We start from the raw sequence: 24524 nt of genomic DNA, 5'->3' as shown, positions 1-24524 counted from the left end.
GCTGGAGGTCACTGAACTAGGTTAACTGTTTAACTGATGTAACTGGAGGAGATTAAACAGATAATTTTTAAAACTATATTTACATCCCTATTTTATATTGTGAATAACTTTGTAGGGTACAGATTAGAACTAGGGCTGTGTGAAGCTTTGGTCCCTGATTTGATTCGGCTTCATTTGGTGACCAAATCTTCGAATCCAAATTGAATCAGAGGACCCTTTAATCTTTCCGAATTGATTCGGAACCCTCCAAATTGATTCAGGCAGATTCGGTGATTCAGATGTAGATACAGCTTTATATGTTTTTTCTACATACTTCTAGGTAGCGGGGCTCGTGGTGTCTGCAGTGCTGGAGCTTATGGAGCGACCCACAGAAGCACGGGGGATTCCCCAGCGCTCTCAGCAGCAGGACCAGGTCCACCAGGGAGCGTGCTGGGGGGGCCCCCCCGTGCGCCCCAGGCTTGGTGACTGGTGCCTCCTGTGTCTGGGGGGGCACCTGGGGTCCCCCTGTGGCCGATTGCTGGTCTACTTCTGGGTTCACCGCTGAGCACATGGAGGGCCCCCCACACACCTGTGGGATGCTCCATGTGCCCCAGCACCACAGTAGTCACGAGCGATGCTGCTACCTCAAGATAGGTAGAAAAAACTTTTAAGCTGTGTCCATGTCCAAATTGTTAATTTGCCGAATCAGCATCGAATCGTCAGATTCAGCTGAATCGAATTGGGACAGTGATCCGAATCAACAGATTGAATCTCTGTCCCTGATTTGGACCAAATCCGAATCAAATAGGGCCTGTTTTGCACACCCCTAATTAGAACCTCTTTTGTATACTAGAGCAGAGGAGACTAACCTTGCAGGCATGCTACAAATTAGCCCTGCCACCCCTCCCCAAGTGCCAGTCTTCCCATGCCTGAGCTGCTGCTCTGTTTTTTGCTTCCTTCCCTGTAACTCTTGTCTGATTTGCTTCTTTGCTTTCTGTTCCCTGCTCTGTCTGCTGCTGTGCTGCCTGTCCCCTCCCACATCTGCCACAAGATACAGAGCCTCTCTATGAAGCTTGTGGCACGTGTGCTACAGGATGGGGTAGCACTAGATCAGTGATTCTCTCCTGGGGTTCTGGGAGATCCTTTGAAGGGTGCGGTGACTTTTCCATGGGCCAGACACCCCCAGGCCTGCCTCAGCCTGCTGTGCTCTGAGCAGCATGCTCTCTTGCAGGTGGGCAGGCCGACGTGAAGCCAGGCTTTTGAGCTGGTGGGAAGGGTCAGAGGGAAAGATGATTCCAGTTACTGACAAATTGCTGGAAGAGTGGCTATAACCTTGGGGGGCCATATTTCCTTCCTGCTGCCCCCCCAGGTACAAACTGGGGGCAGATGGTGGGAAGAGCATGGCACAGCAGGGTTTTGCTCCTTGTCAGCTTCACCTGGCACTAGCTTGAGCCTCCAGTGGCCACTATCCAGAGTTTGAATTACACTTTGACTCTTGTGGTGGGGGGGTCTGCAAAATAAATTAAACTAGTTCATTGATAAGTGATGGAGCAATCTGATTAGAGACACCCCCCCCCCCCCCCCGTGTTTTTGAGACAGGGGGGCTCTCATCTCTTATGGCGGGGGGCTCAGCTCCTCTTGAGCTCCCCCTTAATTTGCACCCTGCCACTATCACCCCTTCTGCTTCCAATGGGGACATCTGCCTCCTTCAGGGCTTTAATGGCCCAACCCAAGCTTCCCAGTCTGCCCCATTGAGTGGCTTCTGCCAGTGCCGAACATTTTACACTTTCCCTTGCCATGCTCTCAAGGTTGCCCTGCCCATTGCTGCCTGCCTTGCCCTCTTCTTCCCCCAAGGTCTTTTTAAGGGTGTAGCAGGGTACAAAAGGTAAGCACTGTAGGAAATAAATTAGTTTTTAAATGGGGTGCCACTAAATTTCGAAAAGTTATGGGTAGAGGCCTTGAGTCTAAAACGGTTGAGAACCACTACGCTAGATTAGATTAAAATGAGCCTTTTTTTTTCTCTGGGTGCCATGATTCTGTTAACAGCATAGTGTCCTTTCAACTCTAGCTCTTTGTTACAGAAAAATGTAACATTAGGACAATAGTAAGGTGATGAGTTGAAATCAGCTTGCTCCATTGTGACTGGTTGCAGCTGTCTGTCTTCCCATTTCTCCTCTTAGATTGTAAACCTGTTGAACATAGTGGATAATAGAGTCCTCACTTTAGTTTCCTCTTTAAACCCCAGGACAACACTGATTTTTTTTTTTTCTTCTCTTTTTATATTATTTGCACTTTCAGGAATGTTTTAAGGGAAGCTGGGCCACGCACAAGCTACTACACAAGAAAGCAAGTAAGTAAACTCTATGTAGTCTTCAAATAGTTTCAGATTTGTATATGTGCAGCTGTTTCTCCTTATTATGTATTTCTTCCCTCACACTCTGGCTTTAAAATGTTGAATAAAGGCTATCCTTTGACTAGTTCAATGATAGGGGTGCATCGATAGTGATTTTTGGGGCCGATACTGAGTTTTAAGGAGGCATATCAGCTGATACTGATCTGATTTCTGATATAGTGTGGAGAGTTGCTTCCAGCTGGTAAGTCCATTGTGATGGAAGGGGAGGGGGGAGGGAAGGGGCATGAGGAAGAAGATCATCTCCCGCCCCCTCCATAGTGAGGGAGGGGGCAGGGGCAGGCGCTACCCGGACGGGGTGGGGTGCGGGATGGAGGTGTGGGTTTTTTGGGGGCAGCTCCTGCCACTGCCTGCACCCTAGGGGTGGGGGTGGGGGCGGTGCCCCCGGATCTGTGCGGGGTGAGTGAGCGTGCTGCAGCTGGTGGCAGGAGCCATGCTGTTTTCACTGAGGGCTGGACTCGGAGGGGGCTGCAGCCACCCCAGATTTCACTGTAGCTCCCTCCCAGTGCTGCTGCCACCCCTGCGTGCCTGGTGCAGCTCCGGCTCAACTCCAGGCTCCCCCAGCTGCCAGGAAGAGCAGGGGCTGTGCCGGGTACATGGTGGTGACACTGGGAGGGAGCTACGGCGAAATCTGGGGTAGCTGCAGCCTCCTCTATAGCCCCCGCTCTGAGCCCAGTACGCAGTGAGAGGAGCCTGGCTCTAGCCCGCAGCTGCAGCCAACCCACTTGCCCCGCACAGATCTGGGGGCACATGCCCGCCCTCCCAGAGTGCAAGCACAGGCGGAAGCCACAGCTGGAGGCAGCTCTCCATGCTTCCGTGCTTTGCTCTTTGCTGCCTGAGTGCTGCGCTGCGGCTGTGCGCATGCACTGGCATTTATCGGCTCTGTCGGGCTGACTTCCTATTCAGCCAATTTTCTTTATATTGGTACTGATCTGATATCGGACCAATGTATTGGTGTGCCTCTACTCAGTGATGTATACTGCTTTTTCTTCTCTAGTAAGCATGTGTATGTAACTGGTGTTGAATTTTTCTGAGATACCTGGCAATATATACCTTATGTCTGAGATGGTGCTGATCTCCCACATTACTGTGATAACTTTAGAGGTGTTGGCATGGAAATCTCTTTCTGCTCATGCTATTCCCATTTGTCTGAAATATTGCTGTGAGCTGAATGACTAGGTTTATGGACAGGGAAGTAGAGGACAAGGATAATAAATTGTGACCAAAAGAACATTGCAAAATATTCCTTTGAAATTCTTAAAGCCTGAGATAATGGAAGGTAGGGTAATTCTTTTATTTTTTTTAAATGCCTTTATGTGGCTATATTGAGATAAAGTGCTCTAATCAGCCAGTTAGAATACAGCAGTGCTGCACACTTCAGCAATGTTTCTAAATAGGCAAGTTCTAACTTTTTTTCTGTATTAGTGCTATCAATAATAGAGGCTGTAGTTTAACCAGAATTCAGTGTTTTTAGTAAATTATACAGTAGCAAAAATACCTGCACCTTCTTTACACTATGGCTTTCACACTTGCTAGAAATTGCTGGAAATGTAAACACAGCCTTAATGATCCATGACACCTTTTTTCCATTTATGTAATTTCTTGAATTGTGTGGGTGTCTGATTTACATACCTGTGTAGTTATTTTCTCAATAACAGTACTTCATATATGTGACTTGCTCTGTTTATAACCCACCTGATCTGATTGTCTGATTATAGAATTTTATAAGTGCCAGATTTCTGGGGTTTGGGGATATAAAACACCCCAAAAACAAACAAAAAAACCCCTCAATATGTTTTTTTTACTTCTGATTTCCTTTCAGGATTGGTCCACGTGAGTACTAAAGCTAAACCCTTGACTCATTTACCTTCTTCCTAAAACTTAGTACAATTTTTGTTCTCAGAATCAGTGTTCATGTGCTCAGTATATTGTTTTATAGCGAATGTAGTATAAAAACCAAAAGAATTTTCTCAGTCTGAACTCATCTCACTCTTGGCAGTTCTTTCTACTTTTATTTATTTTCTCCCCCTTTGCACCATTATGTAAAATGTAATCAGTCCAGCCACTGCAGTTCCATAATGCACCTGTCTACCATGGCTGTGCAAAGCTTTGGTAGCTGATTCGATTCGGATGAGATTTGGGGACTGAATCTCTGAATTGAATCGAGAGACCAAGTAAAAGCTCCGAATTGATTCAAAGCATTTGAATCGCTTCAGAAACTCCCCCCCCGCCCCGGCTGAGCAAGTGTTAGGCTATGCCATGCTGCCACTTGCCCACCTGGGGCAGGGGTGCATGGGATGCGGGCATGGCAGCACTGGGAGCGGGGGCTATGCCTTGCTGCTACCCAGAGCGAGCTGTGCCTGCATTGCACCCTGCCCCCTCCTCCCTGCTGTGCCACCTGGGCAAGTGGCAGCCTGGCTGAGTCCCCATGGCTCCCCCTGTTGGGTCAGAGGCAGGCACAGCCAGAGGAGCCATGGGAGAAGCCCCCATGGCTGTGCTGTCCGATCTCCCACCTGGCCCCAGCCTCCTGGCACTTAAAAAATAAAAGTTGTCTGCAGGAGCAGTGATTTGGGGCCTCTGAGCACTTGTGGCAGAGCCCCCCCATATAGCACGGGGCAGCGGGGATTGCTACCCCCCACCCCGGCCTGGCGTCTGTGCGGCAGCTGTCCCATAGCATGGGTGCAGTGCAGCTTGGCAGGGCACTGCATGGTGTCTGGGAGCTGGGGCGGCTCGACCTGTTAGCCGGAGCTCCTGGTTCGCCCCAGTGCTCTGATCATTCCCCCAGCTCTTCCTGGGGGGTGCAGCCCCTGGATCTGTGTGCGGGATTTCAGCAGGCGGCTGCTGCTTGCTGGGGAAATAGCCCAGAGCTGCCGCCATCACTAGCTGGCAACAGTAGCCTGCTGTCATCCCGCATCATTTGGGGGCCCGTGCCCCCCGGGAAGAGCTGGGGGAAGCGATCAGAGCGCTGGGGTATCGAACCGGGAACTGGGGGAATGTTCAGGGACCTGAATATTCCCCCAGCCACTGGTTCCATTTGCCTGGGAGCTGGGACAGCTTCACCTGTCAGCCAGAACCTGGCAGCGCTCAGTCCCAGCGGCCCCAGCTCCCAGACAGCGCGTGGTGCCCCCCTGAGCCGCACTGTACCCGAGCCACGGGGGCAGCTGCCACGTGGGTGCCAGGTGGGGAGGGGTGATTCCCCACTGCCGTGGGCTGCATGGGGGCGCTCTGTGATGAGTGCCCAGAGGCCTCAATCGCTGCTCCTGCAGTGTGGGACTTTTTTAAGTGCTGGGAGGCTGGGGCCAGGCGGAGGATGGGGCTGGGCAAGGCAGCTGTGGAGGCTTCTCCCATGGCTCCCCACTGCTCAGGGAAAGGCAGGCACAGCCAGAGGAGCCGCGGGAGAACCTGCAGCTGGCCAGCTGTGCCTGCCTTTCCCTGGCCGATCTGAATCGGTGCCAAATCTTCCGAAGCTGATTCGGCCAAATCGATTCAGGACAACGATCCGAATCAAATCACAGTCCTTCGAATCTGAATTGAATACTTCCCTGTTCACACAGGCCTCCTGTCTACATATTAGAGTGCTTTGATAACTCCATGCAAAACTGCTATTTTTCTAACTGCATAAAGAGCAGCCAAGAATTGTGTGCTGTTTCAGCTCTGTCATTTCCCTTTCTCTGATGCCACAAAATTAAGAGGGTACTGAGAAAATTAAACATACTTCTTTACTAATTAAAATAGTGCTAATGGAGTGATTTGCTTTAAAATGGTCTTGTGACGAATTTGCCCCAAAACTGTAGAGTTTTGTCTTGATCATCCATTAAACAGGCAGGTGCTCAGACGCTAGTTTTGGAGACTGATGGATCAGTTTTGGAGCCTGCCATGACAATCTTTTGGATGTCTTGTGTCATGCTTCTGAGCTCTGAAAGAAGAAAAAGAACAAAAATAAGTACTTAGTCTTTAGCTGGAGGTCAGGCAGCCCCAAGTAAATCTGCTTATGTGTCCATTGTGCTGTAATATTCCACTTGCTTCTTCTAGTAACTCTTGAGGATTGGCATGGCACTTAATGGTTAAACTAGTATGGCCTCTATCTTTGAATGCTGGAAGGAAACTATTATGGAAAGAATATTAAGTCTTTAGTGAAGATGTATTTTTCCCCTGAGAACTAATAAAAACAAACACTAAAAATAATTTCCCCTTGATAAATAGGTTTCATGCATTTTGTGTCATAACCCTACTATTCTTTCATTTCTATAGAGTAGAAATATGTTAAACTGGGCCTAAAAGTTTTTTAATGTAAAAACAAAATAGGGAGAACGCTGTAAGTAGTTATATAATCTTTCTGACACTCTTTATAAAAACGAGAAAAAAGCAACAAAAGGGATGCAAATCTAGATTTTTTTGGGAGGGTCACCGGCCAGACCCCAAACTCTTGTTGTTCATTGACTAAGTGCAGAAGTGGCTAACCCACAGCATGTGTACCACAACATGGACAGCTTCTGTGTGTGGCACATGACAGTCTAGGAGGGAGCAGGGATCACAGTGCTGGATAGGGAAGGGAGTAGAAAGCAGAGGAATGGATCAGGCAGGGAGAAGAAAGAACAAGTGACTAAGCAGGGAAAGGGGATCAACATGGCACTTAGATGGGGCAGGGTTTACTCTGTGGCATGCTTGCCAAAAAGGTTGGCCAACAGTGACTTAGGATGCCCCAATTCTTATTCTTTGTTTTGCAGAAGATGAAAAAGCCAAACAAGTTTCTTCTTGGACTGTGGAAGGTGACATTAACACAGATCCTTGGGCTGGATATCGATATACTGGTAAACTTAGACCACATTATCCACTGGTGAGTATAGCCAGCAGTGGAAATATTACTTGCTTCCTTTTAAAAAAATGCTTTTAACAACAAAATCAGTGCCAAGAAATAACTTGATTGTTGGCAATTTTGTTGTCCTTTCTAAGAAAATGGTTCCATATGTGTGTGAGATATATATTCATTTTATTTATGTAATTCTTTTGTATGACAGAAATGGTGTCCGTATCTTTATCTTTGTGTGCTTTGGCGTTCTGTCAAGTCAGGGGCTCTTGGCCATCAGAGACGTTACCAGGGATCACTATGTGGAAGTGGCTCTCATCAATCCCTGTTTAGTTAGTTAATTATTTTAGATAACCTCGTACAGTAGTTCCTTCATTCAGGGATGCTTGATAACATATATTTGTCACGATTTTTTAGAGAGAGCTCATAAGGAATGCAATAATTAAAGTAATATTGGGAGTTAGAAATTTAATTCTACCATAGCACAGTACAGGGATGCAGGAAATAATTTAACAAAATAAAACCTAGGTTTGTTAAAATTTGCATGTACAGAGATTGGGATATATTTTCAAAATTAGATACTTAAAGTCAATTAAAACTCGTTGATTTATGATCCATCCATCCCTTCATATAACCTGCAGAAGTATTGCTGCCAACACCATAATTTTGTTTTGTGGCTATAAGATGCAATAAATGAAAGTCCCGATTGTGTAAAAACTTTTACTCATTAAAATTTGGTTTTATTTTTATACATAGAGGGTACATCTACATGAGATGTTACGGTGATGTAGCATTGGCGGGCACGAACCCTGACGCTGCTGCATTGTAGCAATGAGCTACTGTGCAGCAGGGTTGGAAATGACCCACACGGCACTGGGACTGTGTAGTACCAGTGGTTACTGTGCAGTACATTTAGTACTTGTGCAGTAATGAGCTGCACAGTCAAGCTCACATGTGGATGCGCCCATTGAGTAGTCCCTTCTAAATCAAAGAGAGTACACTCAAAAGCTGAAAGTTAATCCTCTGTATAAGGAATTGTTTTTATCAGAAAGTTATACTGGTTTCATTTAATATGGTTTAAAAGCTTGTTTGTTTAAATCAGAACATGTTGTATAACCACAAATTTTGAGTAGTTTGTTTTAGCTTAATTGATAATAAGCCAAGCTAAAATAAGTGTGTCTACAAAGCATTTGGTGTTAGTTTTATTAAATAGGTTTAAAATGCACCTTTGGTTAATCTGTTACAGATTTGTACATGGAGAAGACCTGGGTGTTTTCAGGATTAGTTGCATTTTTATGCATCTCTCTGTCTGACATAAGCACGGTACGGACAGAGGATGCCCATTACTCTAGTTTCCTTCTTATGTCCTCTACGTACAGTAGATGGGCAATACAGCCCAGTAAGTCTGAACACCAGGGATCCTGGTTTTCTCTGTTAAAATTCAGATTCTCTGATTTAAAAAAAAAAATAGATCCCAAATTCTTTGATTTAAAAACACCAAATCCATATTTTTCCATGATTAAAATGAAACGCCACTCGTGTGTGTGTGTGTGTGTGCGCGTATAGACATATTTATCTACGTGCCTACCTATGATAGATAGATATATAAATCTCTGTATCTATATCTATCTATCTATAGCGCTCTCTCTCTCTCTCTCTCTCTCTGTCGGGCAGGACAAGGGTGGCAGGTGGGCAGCTTATATAGATATTAGATATATTAGTTGAACACAATGTTTTATTGATATATTTACAATTTTAAAGACATTTGGAAGCCTATAACTGCCTCAATCATAATAAAATAAATTCTAAATACCTATATATTTTCGGGGTTGATTTTGGTGGGGGGGTTTTTATCATGGAAAAATCAGAGGTCCCCCTTCACTCACCAGCTGCGACTGTTCCCTCCGCTGCTTTGTGGCACTGAGCATCCCTGATATGCTGGTGCTCCCCACTCCCAAGTTGCAGCCCCTGCCTACCTCTCACTCCCTCCTGGCAGCAGCTCCCCCCTCTGCACCAAGGGGCTCCCACTGCCACTGTCTTTTTTTCCCCCCTATACCCCATGTGGCCCAGGCTGCCCACCTTCACACCCTTGCCCTGCCCTCTGCCATCTCTGCTGGTTGTCCCTGTAGGTCCCCCCCCAGCTCTGGCAGTGTCACCCACTCCCTCCTGCCCTGCCCCCGCACACCCTGCCAGCGCTTTCCACAGGTTCCCCTGTCCCCCTCCAGGCCTGGCAGCATGACCTGCACCTGACTCACAGGGCCTGAAGCCCCCTGCTCCCCTCCCCACCAGGCCCTACTTATCCCAAAGGCTGTAGGAGGCAAAGTGAGACTGAGCCAGCCTGGTCTCAGATTCTCAGGTTGTCTGCGGGCCCCACCCCCCAGACAGGGCTTAGGGTTTTGTGCTCTTTTTGCCAGCAGCTCCTTGGAGCCTGGAACTCTTGCAGCTTGTGGAGAACTGTTTGCAAAAGGAGAAATCCATGTTTTTCTCCTTTGAAGGGGAAAGTTGGATCCCTGCTGATCACATACCATGGTCTGTGTGATTATTTGGTTAGGTGAAAGAGAAATGCTGAACACTGCAACACAAAAGTCCTATTGCTGGGTGCTTATTGCCATAGCTGCTGCAAGATTGATGGGCATGAAATTGCAGCGAAGAGTTTTGAGAAATAAGATGTTAAAAAGATGACCTTCATTAATGCATCCTAGTAATTAGAGGATCCATCAGGAATTAGTGGGGTTAATGCATCTCAAAGAACAATTTTCTCTGACTTGAAAATTTGGTTTTTTGAAGCTGTTCATTTGGCTTCTCGAGGTTCAATAGTGCAAAAGCAATACAAAATGTTAATAATACAGGTCTTTGCAATAGTGTGTTTCTACTAAATTATTGCTGAGGCACAGCAAGGTGGGAGGGCTGCCTTTGTGTGTGAATTATCACAAAGCGTGATTAGCTGTGTTTTGCAGCCAATGTATTTTGTGTCTCTGATTGTAAAAGTACTTGCAGTAATGAAAAAGAATCTAACTAATTTTGTGATTCATTTAGACACCGACGAGGCCGGTGCCAAGTTATATTCAGAGACCTGATTATGCTGATCACCCATTAGGTAATTTGAAGGAAATCCCAGCTTAAAATTTTTCTTTTATTGTTGTAAATGCAAAAACCTGTGGAACATAATGGAGTAATGGGAAAAAGAATCTGTATATCAATGTGGGGTTGGGTTTTTTTTGGGTTTGTTTTTTAAAATAATCCATTGGTGACACATTCCTTTCAAGAAAAAAGGTTACAAATGTTTCCTAGATAGTTCAGAAATGTGTTTCGTTATCCTACTAAAGTGCATTTTGGGTTCTTTCTCTCAAAGTACAGGACTAATTTTGTGTCTTATTGTATAAAAGTGCATGGATTGATCCCATAATACTGTTTCTTTGGCATTCAGATTTTTGCTGCAAATATACTATAAAATGGCTTGTAACCTTTGTTCCTGAAAATGGAGGGGGAAGGGGGTTAAAAAAAAATGTACCTGACAGGCTGGTGGAGTTAGGTGGAAAAAAACATTTTTATGCTTGTTTGCTTAATTACTTGCTGTAGTCCTCCTTTGTTGTATATTGAGAAACACTGATAAGTTAATGTGAGACAAAAATGTGTTCAGAATTATTTTTAAAATTTTGACAAAACTTATGTTGTTTTTGATCAAATATTAAAAAAGATACAATGTTGATATTTGTGGTGGTTCTTGTATTTTTAGCTAAAAATATAAAAGTGACCTTCCACAGAATAATAATATGAGTAATGTGTATACATTTCTGTCAGCCATATGCAATGATACCACAGTATCAGTTTTATAATCACAAATGTTTAGGAATATTCTGACTCCTATAGAAAAAAAATCGTTCAGTTTGTCTGTAGTAAGTTCTTAAAACATTGCAAACCTATAACCTTAACTCTAACGTCTGCAAGTTTGCTGTATTTTGCCTGTAGGCAGAAAATCCTGTTTTGTAAAAATCCTGATTCTGGAATTAAAATAGTCTTTGAGCATGATTTTGAGTAATTGCACATGCTGGAAATGGAAGGAAATTCAATATGTAAGCAATTGTGTGGAATTGTGTATACACGTGTGTCTGTATTTTCTGTGGGAAAGTGTGTAAACTATTATGGTTGTAGATATTAAAATTGCCTTGTTTGGAGAGTATGTTGTTGTTAGTGTGTCAAAAGAAATGTATGGTACCTTAAATTAGAAATGTGCATGTGTTAAAAAAAATCACTAAATACTATGCTTAAGTTGTTTTCCTTTTTTTTTTTTTCTTTTAGGAATGTCTGAATCAGAACAGGCTCTTAAAGGAACTTCTCAAATAAAAATCCTATCGTCTGAAGATATAGAAGGCATGAGAGTAGTATGTAGGGTAAGGCTTTTTATTTTTATGTAAAGCATGGATGCTTTCCTTAAATCTACAGAAAACAAATGTATCACTAGCTTGTGATAATTAATCTTCATGTCTGAACTGTGAAAGGGCAGTTACACTCTGAAAAGTGTTTGCATGCAAATTGGCAGTTTCATTTCTGTTTTTCTCCTGTTGATCTCAGATCATGTCTGCTTATTTTGCACATAGGAGGATATTCTTTTTAATTATCAGTCCTGCAAAGTCAAATTTTCAGTTTGAAATGCAGTCTAAGATTTGGCTGTAATTTTGTTCTGAAATCACTAGTAATAATTCTGCAGCTGGAATTCAATTAATAATTCTGTTGCTAATGTCTGAGTAAGAAGAGGAGAAAATTCTGGTCTATAGTTATGTTGTCTCTGTGGTGCTAACAAGACTAAAAACCAGTAACTCTTTTTTCAGTCTCCATAATAAGTAGACCTGTTGAATAAGGTCTTTGCAAGTGTGATCACTTTCCTGATCACAGCCATGCTTTGAGGTTTAAATGGTACATTTTATCTTGGCACTATTTAGGGCAGGGGTGGGCAGTTATTTGGGCCCTTGGGCCACATAGGAAGTTTTGATCAGTTGTCACAGGCTGAGTCAGTAACTTCTCTCCCCCCAAACCCCCATAAAAACTCACCAAAACGCCCTATGGGGTTGTGGGTATGCAGGAGCAGTGTTCAGGAGTGGATTGGGATGGATAGGAGAGGCTGGGATCACATGCCCCTGCCCTCTGGGGTGGGGGAGCATGTGTGTGCATGTACACACGCATGTGTGAAAGGGGATGCTGCCTGGGTGCTAGGTCCTGGGAGCCTGCTGTGGGTGAGGGGAGAGTGGGGGGTGCGTGCAGTAGAGCTCCCTGGGTAGTACGGTTCACGGTGGCACTCTGCATGGGGCGAGCCCCACCTGTTTGTGCCAGGGTGCCCCTTGCCGCGCTCCTTCCGGTGCCTGCAGCCTGGCCGAGTGCTGCTCTGTTTCCCGCCACACCCCACCCAGTCTCCAGATCCAGGATCTGGAGCCAGGCCCCTGCATGCCTGTTCGGAGTAGCATGGCGCCATGCAGCAGGGAGTGAGAGGAGCAGCTGCTGCTGGAGGTGGGGGGGTGCAGAGCAGCACATGGCTGGCTGCAGCCACTGTGGGAACAGCTCGTTGGAAGCTGCTCCTGCCCCAGTATATGGGGCTCTGGCTTCAGTTTCCAGGAAAGCAGCCAGGAGCTGAAGCCCCGGCACTGTGGTAGGATCCACCTGGCTGAAGCCGCTTGCCTGCCTGGAATGGCTGGTGCAGTATGACTCAGTGCAGCAGGAGCAGCTTCTCCTCTCGCTCCTGCTGCACCACACTACACCACTCCCGGTAGGTACATGGGGGTCTGGCTTCAGATCCTGGAACTAAAGTCGGGGTGCAGAACAGTACCCAGCTGGGCTGTGGGCACTGGTGGATGCGCGGTGTGGGCTGCCTTGGTGCGAACGAGCAGAGTTTGGCCCCATGCAGAGTGCTGGGACTCCAGCTCCAGATCTGGTGGCTGGGAGCTGATGCCAGAGACTCGCATGCTGGGGTAGGAGCCACCTGGCTGAAACAGCTCACCTGGCGTGGCACGGCACAGCACAGCACAGCACAGCACAGCACGGGCAAGATCAAAAGCAGGAACTGTTGTTGGAGGTGGGAAGCACAGAGCAGCACTGGGCTGCAGCTGCACCAGAAACAGCCCTGGCAGAAGCTGCGTGCTGGCCAGGGCCAGCAGATGCTGGGGGAGCCCAGTGCAGGCTGTCCCTATGCAAGCGGGTAGGGCATGGCCCCATGTGGAGTGCCATATTTTGCCCATCTCCGATTTTTGGGCTTTTTTTTAACATACCCGAGTGAGCTAGGACTACGCTTGAGTTCCAAAATTCCGAAGACTTAGTGTAGCTCTCCTCTTCAATGCAACTTCCTAGGAACCTGGTTGTTGCTTCAGGAAACTGACTTTTCATCCCCTAGATATTACTCAGTATTTTACTGGCTCAAGTTGTATACAGTTTTGAATAAGTACTACTTTCTTCACTTGCAGCTTGCCAGAGAAGTGTTGGATGTTGCTGCTATGATGGTGAAACCAGGTGTAACTACTGAAGAAATAGACCATGCTGTCCATCTAGTAAATTGACTTTATTGTATTTTTGGATTGGTGCATGCAAACTTTTCCCTTTATCTAATGTGACTTTGGTATATAATTGCTAAAATGCCCACTCTCATTTTCTACATTTCCAACCTGTCTTTGCTTTCCAGCGAATAAACTGCCTTCCCTCTTCACTTTAAAGCTATGTTTTGATACAGATGTTAACACAGTTGCAAAGCACAGGTGCTGCATTAATAAGGGGGAAAAAAAAGCAAAAACAAAACTCCATGTCAGAAGCTCCTGCAGGGTGGAGGGGAATCTCATTCCATTTCATATTTCTTACTCCATTTTTTCCAGTTTCTGACTATCTAAGTTTCTCATTCTGATTTGTCCACCAGTAACACACATTTCTCTTCATTTCTTTGTGACCTTAGTATTGATATATAAAGGCCTATATGTATTTCATATTTTTGTGCATGCAATATGCAAGACTGCTGGACCATTTGCAAGCCTCAGAGAGTTTTTGGAAGCTAATATGAGCTTCAGGAAGTCTGCAGGGAAGAAAACTTCAGTTATATGGGATCCAGAATCAGACTGTAGAGCCTGAAGGAACACAGAAGGAGCCTTTTTGAGTCCTTGGATTTAGGCCACACTGACTAGCATTGTCTTGTGAGAGCCAGTTGCCAGGCACAATCTAGGCAAATGAAAGCTCTATTTCAGGAAAGAACTTGAAGTTGAAACAGACACTTAAGTGCTTTTGTTTTTAAAAAAACAAACAAAACTTTTTTTGCACAAGGTCCAATTAAAAAAATGTTCTATAGCATCAAAGGCTAGCTAAAACATTTCAATTTAAAAAGCCCCCTTTGAAACTAGTTATTAAAAAAATACACATTTCCTATGCAGTTTTTAAAAATCTATACAGTAGCATTGACAATTGGAAGTGAAAGTGAACAGAAACAAACATGACTAGCTTCATTTATTTTCATTGTCTACTCAGAGAGGAAATGCAAAAGAGAGAGTGAGCAAGCATGGCTTAGGGCTAAAAGATGTGGCAAAAAAGGCTTTAAGACTCTTGTGCTGTCACCCCTTTTTATAATGATTTTGCTAATCTAAAGTGTAATATGTATGTGTTTTTTAAATCTGTTTTAGGCCTGCATTGCAAGGAATTGCTATCCTTCCCCTCTGAATTATTATAATTTCCCTAAGTCATGCTGTACGTCTGTGAATGAAGTGATCTGCCATGGAATTCCTGACAGACGGCCTTTGCAAGAGGGTGATATTGTTAATGGTAGGCAATCTGAAAGACAGACATATTTTAACAACTCTGTTTGTATCTCATCTTTACAGCTAAAACACTCAGCAGAGCAAGGTTTTGATTTTGGTTGAAAGTAATTTCTTCACACCGTCTTTTGTTTTTAGTCAGGCATTTAACATTTTTTGTTTACTGAATCTACAAATTCAGTTTCATGGAATTGGTTAGTATCTAAAGCCATTACAATTTGGCAGAAGTTTGTCCATTGTAGTATGTTATTTGCCTTGTGGTGTAGTGGTTAATAAGCCCAGTCATCGCTCAGGACTCCATTGCACAGGCAGTGTACAAGCACGAAGTGAAAAGACGACTGTTTTAATGTTAGCAGAATTATTTAATCCTCTGACTTGTTTTGTGTGCATTTTCAATAAGATGGGTTTTTTGATCATTAAGTTGTTAACACATCAGATATTTCTGGTGCTTGTGTAGCACCATTTTTGTGCAGGCATTTCATAGGCGTATAGACTGCCAAGTCCTTCTCAAAGACCTTGCAGATTTAATGCAACCCTTTTTTTCTGGCAGTGTTTGAGGGTCCACAAGCAATTTGGCTGGACAGAGGTAGCTTTACTTTTAAATTTTGTTTTATTAGCTCTGGGCATTTCCTCTCAGTTATGACAATGAAAGTAAGTGTTTTTGTTCATGTGCTTTTTCAGTTTTGGTTCTCACAAGGGATTAGTGTGCTTTACTTTAAGTGCCTGGGCTGAGCCTTAGTTTGTTTCATTTTATTTGTAAAATAATGGTAGATCATTTTGGGTTGTAAGGTATAACATAGGAACTTAATATTTCATGGGTACTTCTTCTGGGGTGCAGGACACAGTCTTTGGGGGCCTCATGACCTACCTTCGCAATTCCAATGGCCCACCTTAATTCTCTTAAACTATTGTGTTAAATGAAAAGGAGTTGAAAGGAGATCAGCAAATTTTGTGTTCTCACTGTAAGACTGTTTGCTAATCTGCACATGCACCTGCATATGTGGTCCAGTTTGACTTGCAAATACGCTGAGGGCTTACATCTAATCAAGGTAGATCCCACTAGGGGCAGTCCTCCGTTGGAAAATGTACCTTGCAGGTGGCTGTCAATAAATGTTGAGCTCTGCATCTCTGCCCAGTTGGATGCTGTCATGATGACAGGGTGCCAGAAGGAGTGATGATGGGGTTGGGAAACCTGAGTTTAACTGAAAAAGAGCCAGGAAGTGAGAAAACAGTAATAGTTTTGTGACATTTTTGATGTTCTTTGCAGTGGATATTACTGTTTATCGCAGTGGTTATCATGGGGATCTAAACGAGACGTTTTATGTTGGGGAAGTTGAAGAAGGTGGAAGAAGACTAGTTCAGACAACTTACGAGTGCCTAATGCAAGCCATTGATGCAGGTGAGCACTACTGAATCCTGGAGTTTCATGCTACATTAGTTTTCATATTAGAACTCTTAGGTTTGAACTAATACTATTGACTACAGTTCTGCATCAACTGTAATTCCATGGATGTTGCTAGTAAAATACACCCTTGTGGAATGAAGAGTCATTCTTTCATATTCTTTATTTTAGCTTCGTGGTTGTTGCAGCATTTATTTCAAATGAGTATTGAAAGGGAAAAAAATGATGATAATTGATTCTGAGCTGATTCCTGATCCACACATAACATCTGTTGGGTGTGGAGTTCCTCACAATCTAGAATGCGTATGTGTGCGCACACAGTTTGGGGAAACCAGGTGGGGTATTCATTCTAATTTTTAAAATATTGTTAAATCAGATGTGAATACGAAGCATTACTTGAAACATTTGAAATTAAAAAAAAAATCTTTAATCAGGGCTGTTCATCTGGTACCTGCAAGGGGTTAATTTTGCAGCCCCCCAAACTCCCATCTGGCTATTGCTCTCCCCATTGCTCTGGTTGCTGCAGCAGCCAGCATCTCCAGGCTCCCCCTCCAGCTTTCACTTCCTGCCTCTGTCTCTGGGAGTGGGGTTGAGAACTGTAGCACAGACTGTGGTGTTGTGGGAGCCTGTGGCCTGGGGGTCTGCAGCCTGTCAGCTTAGGGTGGGGTTTGGGCAGCGCAGCCACTTAGAAGTTGGACAGTCCCTGTTCTAAATTAATAACTCTAAGAATTCTCCAATTGTTATTCTGGTCCTGTAAATAGAGTATGAACAAGTGTCTGCCCAGCCAAAGCATGGTGCTACTGTAGTACACCTGTGCTACATTCTTTCTGTCCTATAGATATATATATCTATCGCTGTTAGCTTCAGGCTTGTTAGGTAGGTAATGATGGTAGCAAAGATGTGACAGTGCAAGGTTTATCATAGCCTGGCAATCAGAATTTGTATCTGGGGTCCTGGGGGAGGGCCTATGCTGTAGTTGCTAGTCAGTGTGCCCATATCTTCCCTACTTTGTAACCCTTGGTAGATGCCTTAAAGCTATGTCTGTTCATGCTTCCATTGTACCTGCACCTTTCTGTATTAATATACTGTGTATAAGATCCTAGATGGCTTTTATAAGCAGAGGTTTAGGTGGATAGTGTTAATTAAATCTTGTTCCTGGAGAAATATATTGTCAGTCTTTACTTTAAAACAAGCAAACAAAAAACCCCTTTGAAAACGTTCATATTTGCCATGGGATTTTGCTATACAGTTCTTGGTATAGTGAAACTTTTTATCCAGTGAATTGACTGGAAAGAGTTCCGTTCAGTTCACTGGGATACGGATCAGGACCCCTATGAATTAAAGTACTATAGGTACATAATTCCAAGATGAGGTTCCCCCCAACACGCAACATTGGGAGGGAAGTCCTTTGTCTTGGAATTGAGTACGAGGAAGCAGTGGGACAGACTTTGGCTCTGGCCCTGGGTTGGGGCAAGAGCTGCAGCTGCTGCTTGCCCCGATACCTCAGCCACCTCTGTACCCCCTGTCTCTCCCCCTCACAGCCTCAGGTCCCTGCCCCCCTCAGTCCTGTCAGGCTCCATCTGTGCTGCAGCTTGGAGCATGAAGCATGGCCCCAGCCTGACCCTGGAGCAGCAGTGCTGGCTTTATGCCGTTGCTTTGGGCCTGGGCTGGGGCTGTGCTGAATGCCTCAGGCTTCAGTGGGGGATGGTGCCAGAACAACGTAAGTGACAGTAGGGGGCAGGCAAAAGGGGATGGTAAGGGGGGGGGGGTGTTCAGCAGAGGGTAAGCTTCCTGCCATCCCTATCACTTGTGCCTTTGCATTGCCTGTCCCCAACTGCTCCCCGCCTGCTTCCCCTGGTACTGCCTTCCCTGCTGCAGTGGTGGTGGGGACAAATTTGAGATGCTTAATAATTAGGTTCTGTACATGGAAAATTATAACAAATCTTTAAATGTTCCATGTATAGAATCTAATTGGAGGGTTTGTCTTAAATCCAGGGTCCTCTTGGATTTGGGTAAATAAGGTATTATATCCTGAATATGCAGACTTTAAGTATTTGAATAGTTAGAGCTAAATGAATACTTTTTAGTTGCCTAAAATTCAGTTATTAAGTTACAGATATCTGGGTGAAATATGGTCCATGGGATTGGCAGGCTGGATCCTGCCTGCCAATTGATTTTTATCTGACCCATGGGCTGGTAGTGCAGGTGGCGGCAGCACATGGCAGGCCGTGCATGAGACATGCTTGGGCCCCTGCCTCTGCTGGTGGACAGAGTGGGCAGCAGCTCCAGCCTCTGCTGGCACTACAGGGGACTCTGGGCAGAAACAGCCCTGCCTGCCCTGCACTGTGTGTCAGCCTGGGAGATGGAGTCTGGCCTGCCTGGGGCCAGCAGGGCTGGACCCCATCTCCCAGGTGCCACAGGGGACTGCCAGCAGAGGCTGGAGCTGCTGCCTGCTCCCCCTGCCCTCAGAGGCAGGGGCCCAAGCATGGCTTGCCCAGTGCCTGTTGTGCACTGCTGGGTGTGTGGGGCTGCTTCCACCCAGCATCTCCTGTGGTGTCTCGGAGATGGAGTCTGGCCCTGCAGGCCTTGAGGAAGCTGCGCTTGGTCTCCAGCCTCTGCTGGCAGGTGGCACCTGGCTCCGGTTGCTCCACAGTGCTGGGTAGGCAGGTGAGCTGTTTCCAACCCCTGTGTGGCTCATCTATCCCCTGCCCATGGGGGGAGGGGGATGGAGCCTGTCTGTGGGTCTCCGCACTGTCCTGTCCTGCCCCACCACCAGGGCTCCTTGGAGCTGTGGGGTGGCAGAGGAGGGTGCATGCGCATGCCAGGAGCTCTGATGGGGCAGGACAGTGCAGAGGCCCATAGCCAGGCTCCATCCCCTGCTCCCCCAGTTGTGGATGCAGCCAGCAGGTGCTGGCCCACCCAGAGCTAACAGAGTTGGGGAGCACATGCATGTGTGTGCATGCAGCCCTCAACAGTTCACTAAAACAACTCAGTAAATGGCCTTCCAGCCTAAATAATTGCCCACCCCTGATATTACATTAAGATGTGCGTATAAGAGATGACAACCCACATGGATAAAAACTGCCATACTTTTTACATAACTATAAAGTAGTTTTTTATGTGCTATAAAGTAGTGTTGTGGGCAATGATTATATATTCCCTCCCCTCCTTTATTAATATTTTGATTGTAATACTAGTTTTATAGTCTTTGTGTAGGATAAGTATAGAATAAAGATTTCCATTTCCAGAGCTAAATCAAAAAATCTCGTATCTTCTCATGTACTTTCATTTCTTGGGAAATCTGATATGAGATCTGTCATCAAACTGACCTTTCATGCTCTATCTTTGTTTCATAAACTATAGAGATAATGGGTGCATTTTAATGAGGTTGTAATTCTGAATGTAACTTTTAAAAATTGGTAGTAGTAACAATTTTGCTTAGGTTTTACAGGAGTCTGAGTATTTCCTGGATACCTATAGAAGTTGGTCAGTTGATGTAAATTGTACTTTATACCAGCTGTATTATTTACACTGCTTGAGATTCTGGCTCCATAGCCTCTGTTGTACACTACGCCTGAAGGGCTGGAATCTGTTTCATTTTAATTAGGAACTACAAGTGTGGGAGTAATGCCAATGGGAACTTTTTTGGAGTGAAGAGAGAGGTCTTAAAAAGTGGACAAGGGAACTGATATCAGGATTGCTTGCTTCCTGTGACTGCTGAAGGACTTGATCTTCCCAACTTGGCTGTCAGGAACTAGCACTGAAAAACAGTTTGGCTTTTCCTGTGGCTCCTCCCCTCCCTGCTTTATATGTAGTCTTTTTCATTAGAAGAGTGTCCCAATAATGGGCCAAATTGACTGTGGGTGTAAATGGATGCTGTTGCATTAGCTTCACTATGCCTACTTAACTAGTAGAAAATGTACCCAGTGTCTTGTTTCACATCAGCTATCAACTGTTAAATCTTGTTTACCTTCCTAAAATGGCACTGCTTTGTCAAACTGTGCTTATCTCCTGTAGATATATAGTATATATTGGAGGAGCCAGTGGGCATACATGCTCTCAAAACAGCATCTAGATTTTATTTTTGTAAGCCCACAATTTTTGTCATGGAGTTTTAGTTCTTGATATATGGTGTATCATATCTCTTATGGCTGCTGTTTCATTTTTAAATGCTGAGAATAATTACTCTGAAGCATTTTTGTTTGCTTGGCCTCAGATGACTTGCTAAAGAGAGAGAGTTAAGTTAAAAATTATGCTCTGCATATAAATGCTTGCTTCATACTATAACAGCTTGCATACAGACCCACATTTAATCCTTTTCGTTTACTTTGTGTATCATCCATTTCTCCTGATTGTTTCCTTGAGAGAGCCACACAACGGAGAGGGAGGCATTTTTAAAATGTGATTTGCAAACCCACAAAATATCCGTGGCAATTTAATCGTTTTTTAATTGACTATTTTTCAAATTCCACATCCTTTTAAGTCATGAACTTTGATTAGGCATGAGTAGAAGAATCATGTTTTTGGGAAGGGTCTGTTTTTCTGATTTTTTTTTTTTCCTCCCCCCCCCTCCTCCCCCTCCCCTTCCTTCTCCTCTGGCTGATTGATAAAAGAGAAGATGCACCCTTTTTTTGTCTTTTCGCTCTCCCACCTTCTTAGGTGCCTGAGCTCGCTTGCATAGGTCAGCTCCTGTTGAATAAAATTAAATGACAACATGGTGGTGGAGGCTGCTTATTCAAAAAAAAAAAAAAAAAAAAAAGTAGATGGACAACTTAGCTATGACTGATGTATAGCCTTCACTGGAGCTGGTGACTTCTTCCTTTACTAAGTTGAGGGTAGGGATACATTGAAGGAAGCCTGTTTTTTAAAAACATTTGTCTTGTCTTGCAGTAAAACCTGGTGTTCGGTACAGAGAACTGGGAAACATCATTCAGAAACATGCCCAAGCCAATGGGTTTTCAGTTGTTCGGAGCTACTGCGGGCATGGCATCCATAAGCTTTTCCATACTGCCCCCAATGTGCCACATTATGCCAGTAAGTATTTGCCCAAGTGCCTGCTATCAGTTACAGCAGGCCCAGTCATGAGTGAGCGTGATCTACTTTTGTTTATCTTGTACTGAAATCACACACGTTGCTTGACAGCCCTTCAGGATTTTTGTGCTGGTAGAATATTTTTTTGTTTGTTTGTTTTTGGAGCTTGTCTTTTAAAATGCTTTATGAAAGAGCTGAGACAATGTGCTTCTAGTTTAGAGAATGAACCCTAATTATGCTGGATGAGTGCTAGATTACTGCATGACGATTCCTAGTGACTTTGATTTTTACAGGTTTTTTTCTCTTGGATATTTGGTATTGATAACAATGGTTATACTGCATTCGTTAATAGAGAGGTTGAGCTGAACATCCTTGTCAGAAATAAATAAGAATTGCTTCAGGCAATACACCACTTACTACTTGATGAAGAAGAGCTGTGTGAACATTAAGTTTAGGCAGCTGCTACAGCTGTATCTGTTCTGGATCCCAGTGTGCTGCTTTTTTTCTCATTTAAACTATTGTGAGATCTTGGTGGTGTGGACTTTGGAAGATAAGATAGTGATGCAAGAATACAGTGAAAAGGAAGGATGTCTGGGTGTGGCACAGCTTGGCTTGGTTTTGAAAAAAACAAGTGCTAGCCAGTGGCCTTAGGATCATAAAAAAGATAAGAGGAAGAGTCGAAGTAAGATGGAGGAGAAGCTGAAAGATCAGTGAGTAATTGAGGGAGGTATGCAAAGGTCACAAAACATCCACTTTTCCAGTAACAAGCAGCTCCAGCTCACTCCATGCTTTAAGCTCCTCAGATGTGACCTTTTCTTATCTAGAGCTGCCAAAAGCCTTCAACTCCCCAACTCTTGGCAGGTTTTCTTAAATACACAATGGTTGAGGCCTTGGATTTCAGCATAACAAGCATTGGTTATTGCTCTAGTCATTCCTGAGGGTGACCACTTACCATTAAAAAAAAAAAAAAAGATGTTTTAGGGGTTTTTTTCCCTCTGTAAAAAAGTACACAGCCTCTGCAATAGAGGGGGTATATTATGCTACCTAAAAGGCAAACCCAGAAAAGGAATAATTGCATCCTTCCTGGGTATTAGGGACCATGAGCTGCTTTTTTTGAGTGAGGCAATAAGCAAGCTCCATTTGAAGGAAGGAAATGTTTATTTTCCTTTAATCTTAGCCCAGTGACAGAAACAAAAAGAAAGGGCCTGGGAGATTTTTAAAGGAAAATTTTAAGGAAGAAAGAGTGAAGTGAACAGCTATTTTCTGCCTTAACTAACTGATTTTTTTTAAAGGCAAAAAAGCCTACTTCTCTCTCTTAAGTCTGCAGATTTTCTTCCGAATGAGATGAGGAAAACTGGGACATGATACAGACACACACATCCGCTACTAGAATTTAGCATTTAGTACGTTTAGTTTTAGAGGATGATATCTAAATCCTTAGATTTCTCTGAAAATTTCTACCATTCTTCTTCAGCTGATTAAAATCTAATGCAAAAATAATTGGTAGCAGAATGTTTACTGTGGAAAGTAAGGGGTCACAAAGGGAACTGTTTGTCTCTTTCATAAATTGAGGTTGAACTACAGGATTATCTAAATCCAATCCCATTTGGCTACTTGCTTGGAGAAGGGAGTATGAGCAATGATGGAAACAAATCAAAAGGCCTTTAAGCCTCATTTGAATACCTTTTTAAAAAATATTACTCCACACGAGCTGTTACTTTTGCTTTCCACCATTACTTGAAAGGAATGAGATCTGTGTTCCAGGGCAGACAGCAGGTAATTGCCAGCAAAAATTACATTTGAGCAGGAGAGAAGATGAGAAAGATGGCATGTTATGCTGTTAAGGAAAGCATAATTTTGAATAAAATGGGTTAATTGAAGGGTCTTATTCAACATGTTCTGACTTTGCAGTCTGTCCCTCACTGGGATTCATTCTTACTCCAAGATAAGCTTTTCCCTTATAACTTACATGTTAATTTCTTTTCAGAAAATAAGGCAGTTGGAGTAATGAAGCCTGGTCATGTGTTTACAATTGAACCAATGATCTGTGAAGGTAAGTGCTAAGCATAGAGAGAGACAGGGAGGATCTGGGTTTTAAAAATGTGTTACTTCTTGTTGCAGAACTTCCTCTGTACTAGGGGTATCAGGTATATGGACCATGGGCTAGATCTGAGTTCTGAGGCTCTTTCCTCCAGGCTGTAGTTCCCTGTGTACAGTTTACTTAGGGATCTTACTAACTGCTTCCTAGTAGTGGCAGCTCTGAAGGCAGGGTTGGATTAACCCTTTAGTGGGCCCTGGACAAACATGCTCATGGGCTCTGGGCTGTCAAGACCCCCTTCCCCACCCTGGCACTGCTGCCTGTGGGGAGCAGGGCTTGGAGCAGTGTTGCCAAGTTTTGGGGCGGGGGGGGGGAAGCAGCACTGCCTTTAAAAACAAGCCCAGGACATTTCAGAGAGGGGAATGGGGGTGGGAGGTATGTGTGATGGGGTGTGGGGGTAGTAGGGCATGTTGGGGTGTATATGTGGAGACCCCACCCTCCACACGCTCCTCCCCATTGTGCACAGCCCCCGCCACCAATGGTGGCTGCCCCCCCCCCCCCCCCCCCCCCATGCCACGTGGCTCTGGCCAGCACTGCACAGCGGTGGCAAAGAGTGCAGCCCTGCTGCCTGCCTCCCTTGCACTGGGCTCTGCGCAGCCCACGCATAGCTCTGCACTACTGGGGGAAGCAGTGTGGGCTGGAGCCGGCTGCCTTCCCCTGGATGACCCCTGCTTCCTGGGACTTGCATGGCAGGGGGTGGGGAAGGCAGCCAGCTCCAGGCTTTCCCTGGTAGTGTGGAGATGCACGTGTACTACAGGGAGCCTGGCATGAGAGGGGCAGCTGGCAGCCTATGCTCCTTGCTCGCCCCCACCATACAGCTATGGCTGGAGCTGTACCCAGGCCTACATGGGCCATGAGTGCCCCAAGGCTGGATGCTGCTGCTGGCGGTTAGGGCTGTGCCATGTGGGGGGGTGTGTGGAGGGGTCCCCACATCCACACCCTGCCCACCTGAGCTTCGTGTTCCTGCTGGCCCCCTGGGCATGGGCTCCAAACTCCTGCCCAGTGGGAACCTCTCCCACCTG

At 44.9% G+C, this 24524-nt stretch overlaps 1 protein-coding gene across 1 annotated transcript in view; it reads left to right on the top strand.

The window, feature by feature from the left end:
- The window catches only part of METAP1 (methionyl aminopeptidase 1), a 44667-nt gene that overhangs the window by 13836 nt on the left and 6307 nt on the right, over positions 1 to 24524 (top strand). Inside the window, exons 2-10 of the mRNA XM_025204261.1 lie at positions 2278 to 2329; positions 7117 to 7226; positions 10233 to 10293; positions 11496 to 11587; positions 13646 to 13729; positions 14840 to 14978; positions 16239 to 16370; positions 21264 to 21407; positions 23392 to 23457. Of these exons, the coding sequence (XP_025060046.1) occupies positions 2278 to 2329; positions 7117 to 7226; positions 10233 to 10293; positions 11496 to 11587; positions 13646 to 13729; positions 14840 to 14978; positions 16239 to 16370; positions 21264 to 21407; positions 23392 to 23457 (880 nt within the window). The remainder of the gene's footprint in view (positions 1 to 2277; positions 2330 to 7116; positions 7227 to 10232; positions 10294 to 11495; positions 11588 to 13645; positions 13730 to 14839; positions 14979 to 16238; positions 16371 to 21263; positions 21408 to 23391; positions 23458 to 24524) is intronic.

The sequence above is a fragment of the Alligator sinensis genome, unplaced genomic scaffold (genome assembly GCF_000455745.1).
Source record: "Alligator sinensis unplaced genomic scaffold, ASM45574v1 scaffold353_1, whole genome shotgun sequence".
Classification (NCBI taxonomy): Eukaryota; Metazoa; Chordata; order Crocodylia; family Alligatoridae; genus Alligator; species Alligator sinensis.
This window is presented reverse-complemented; position numbering and strand designations above follow the sequence as displayed.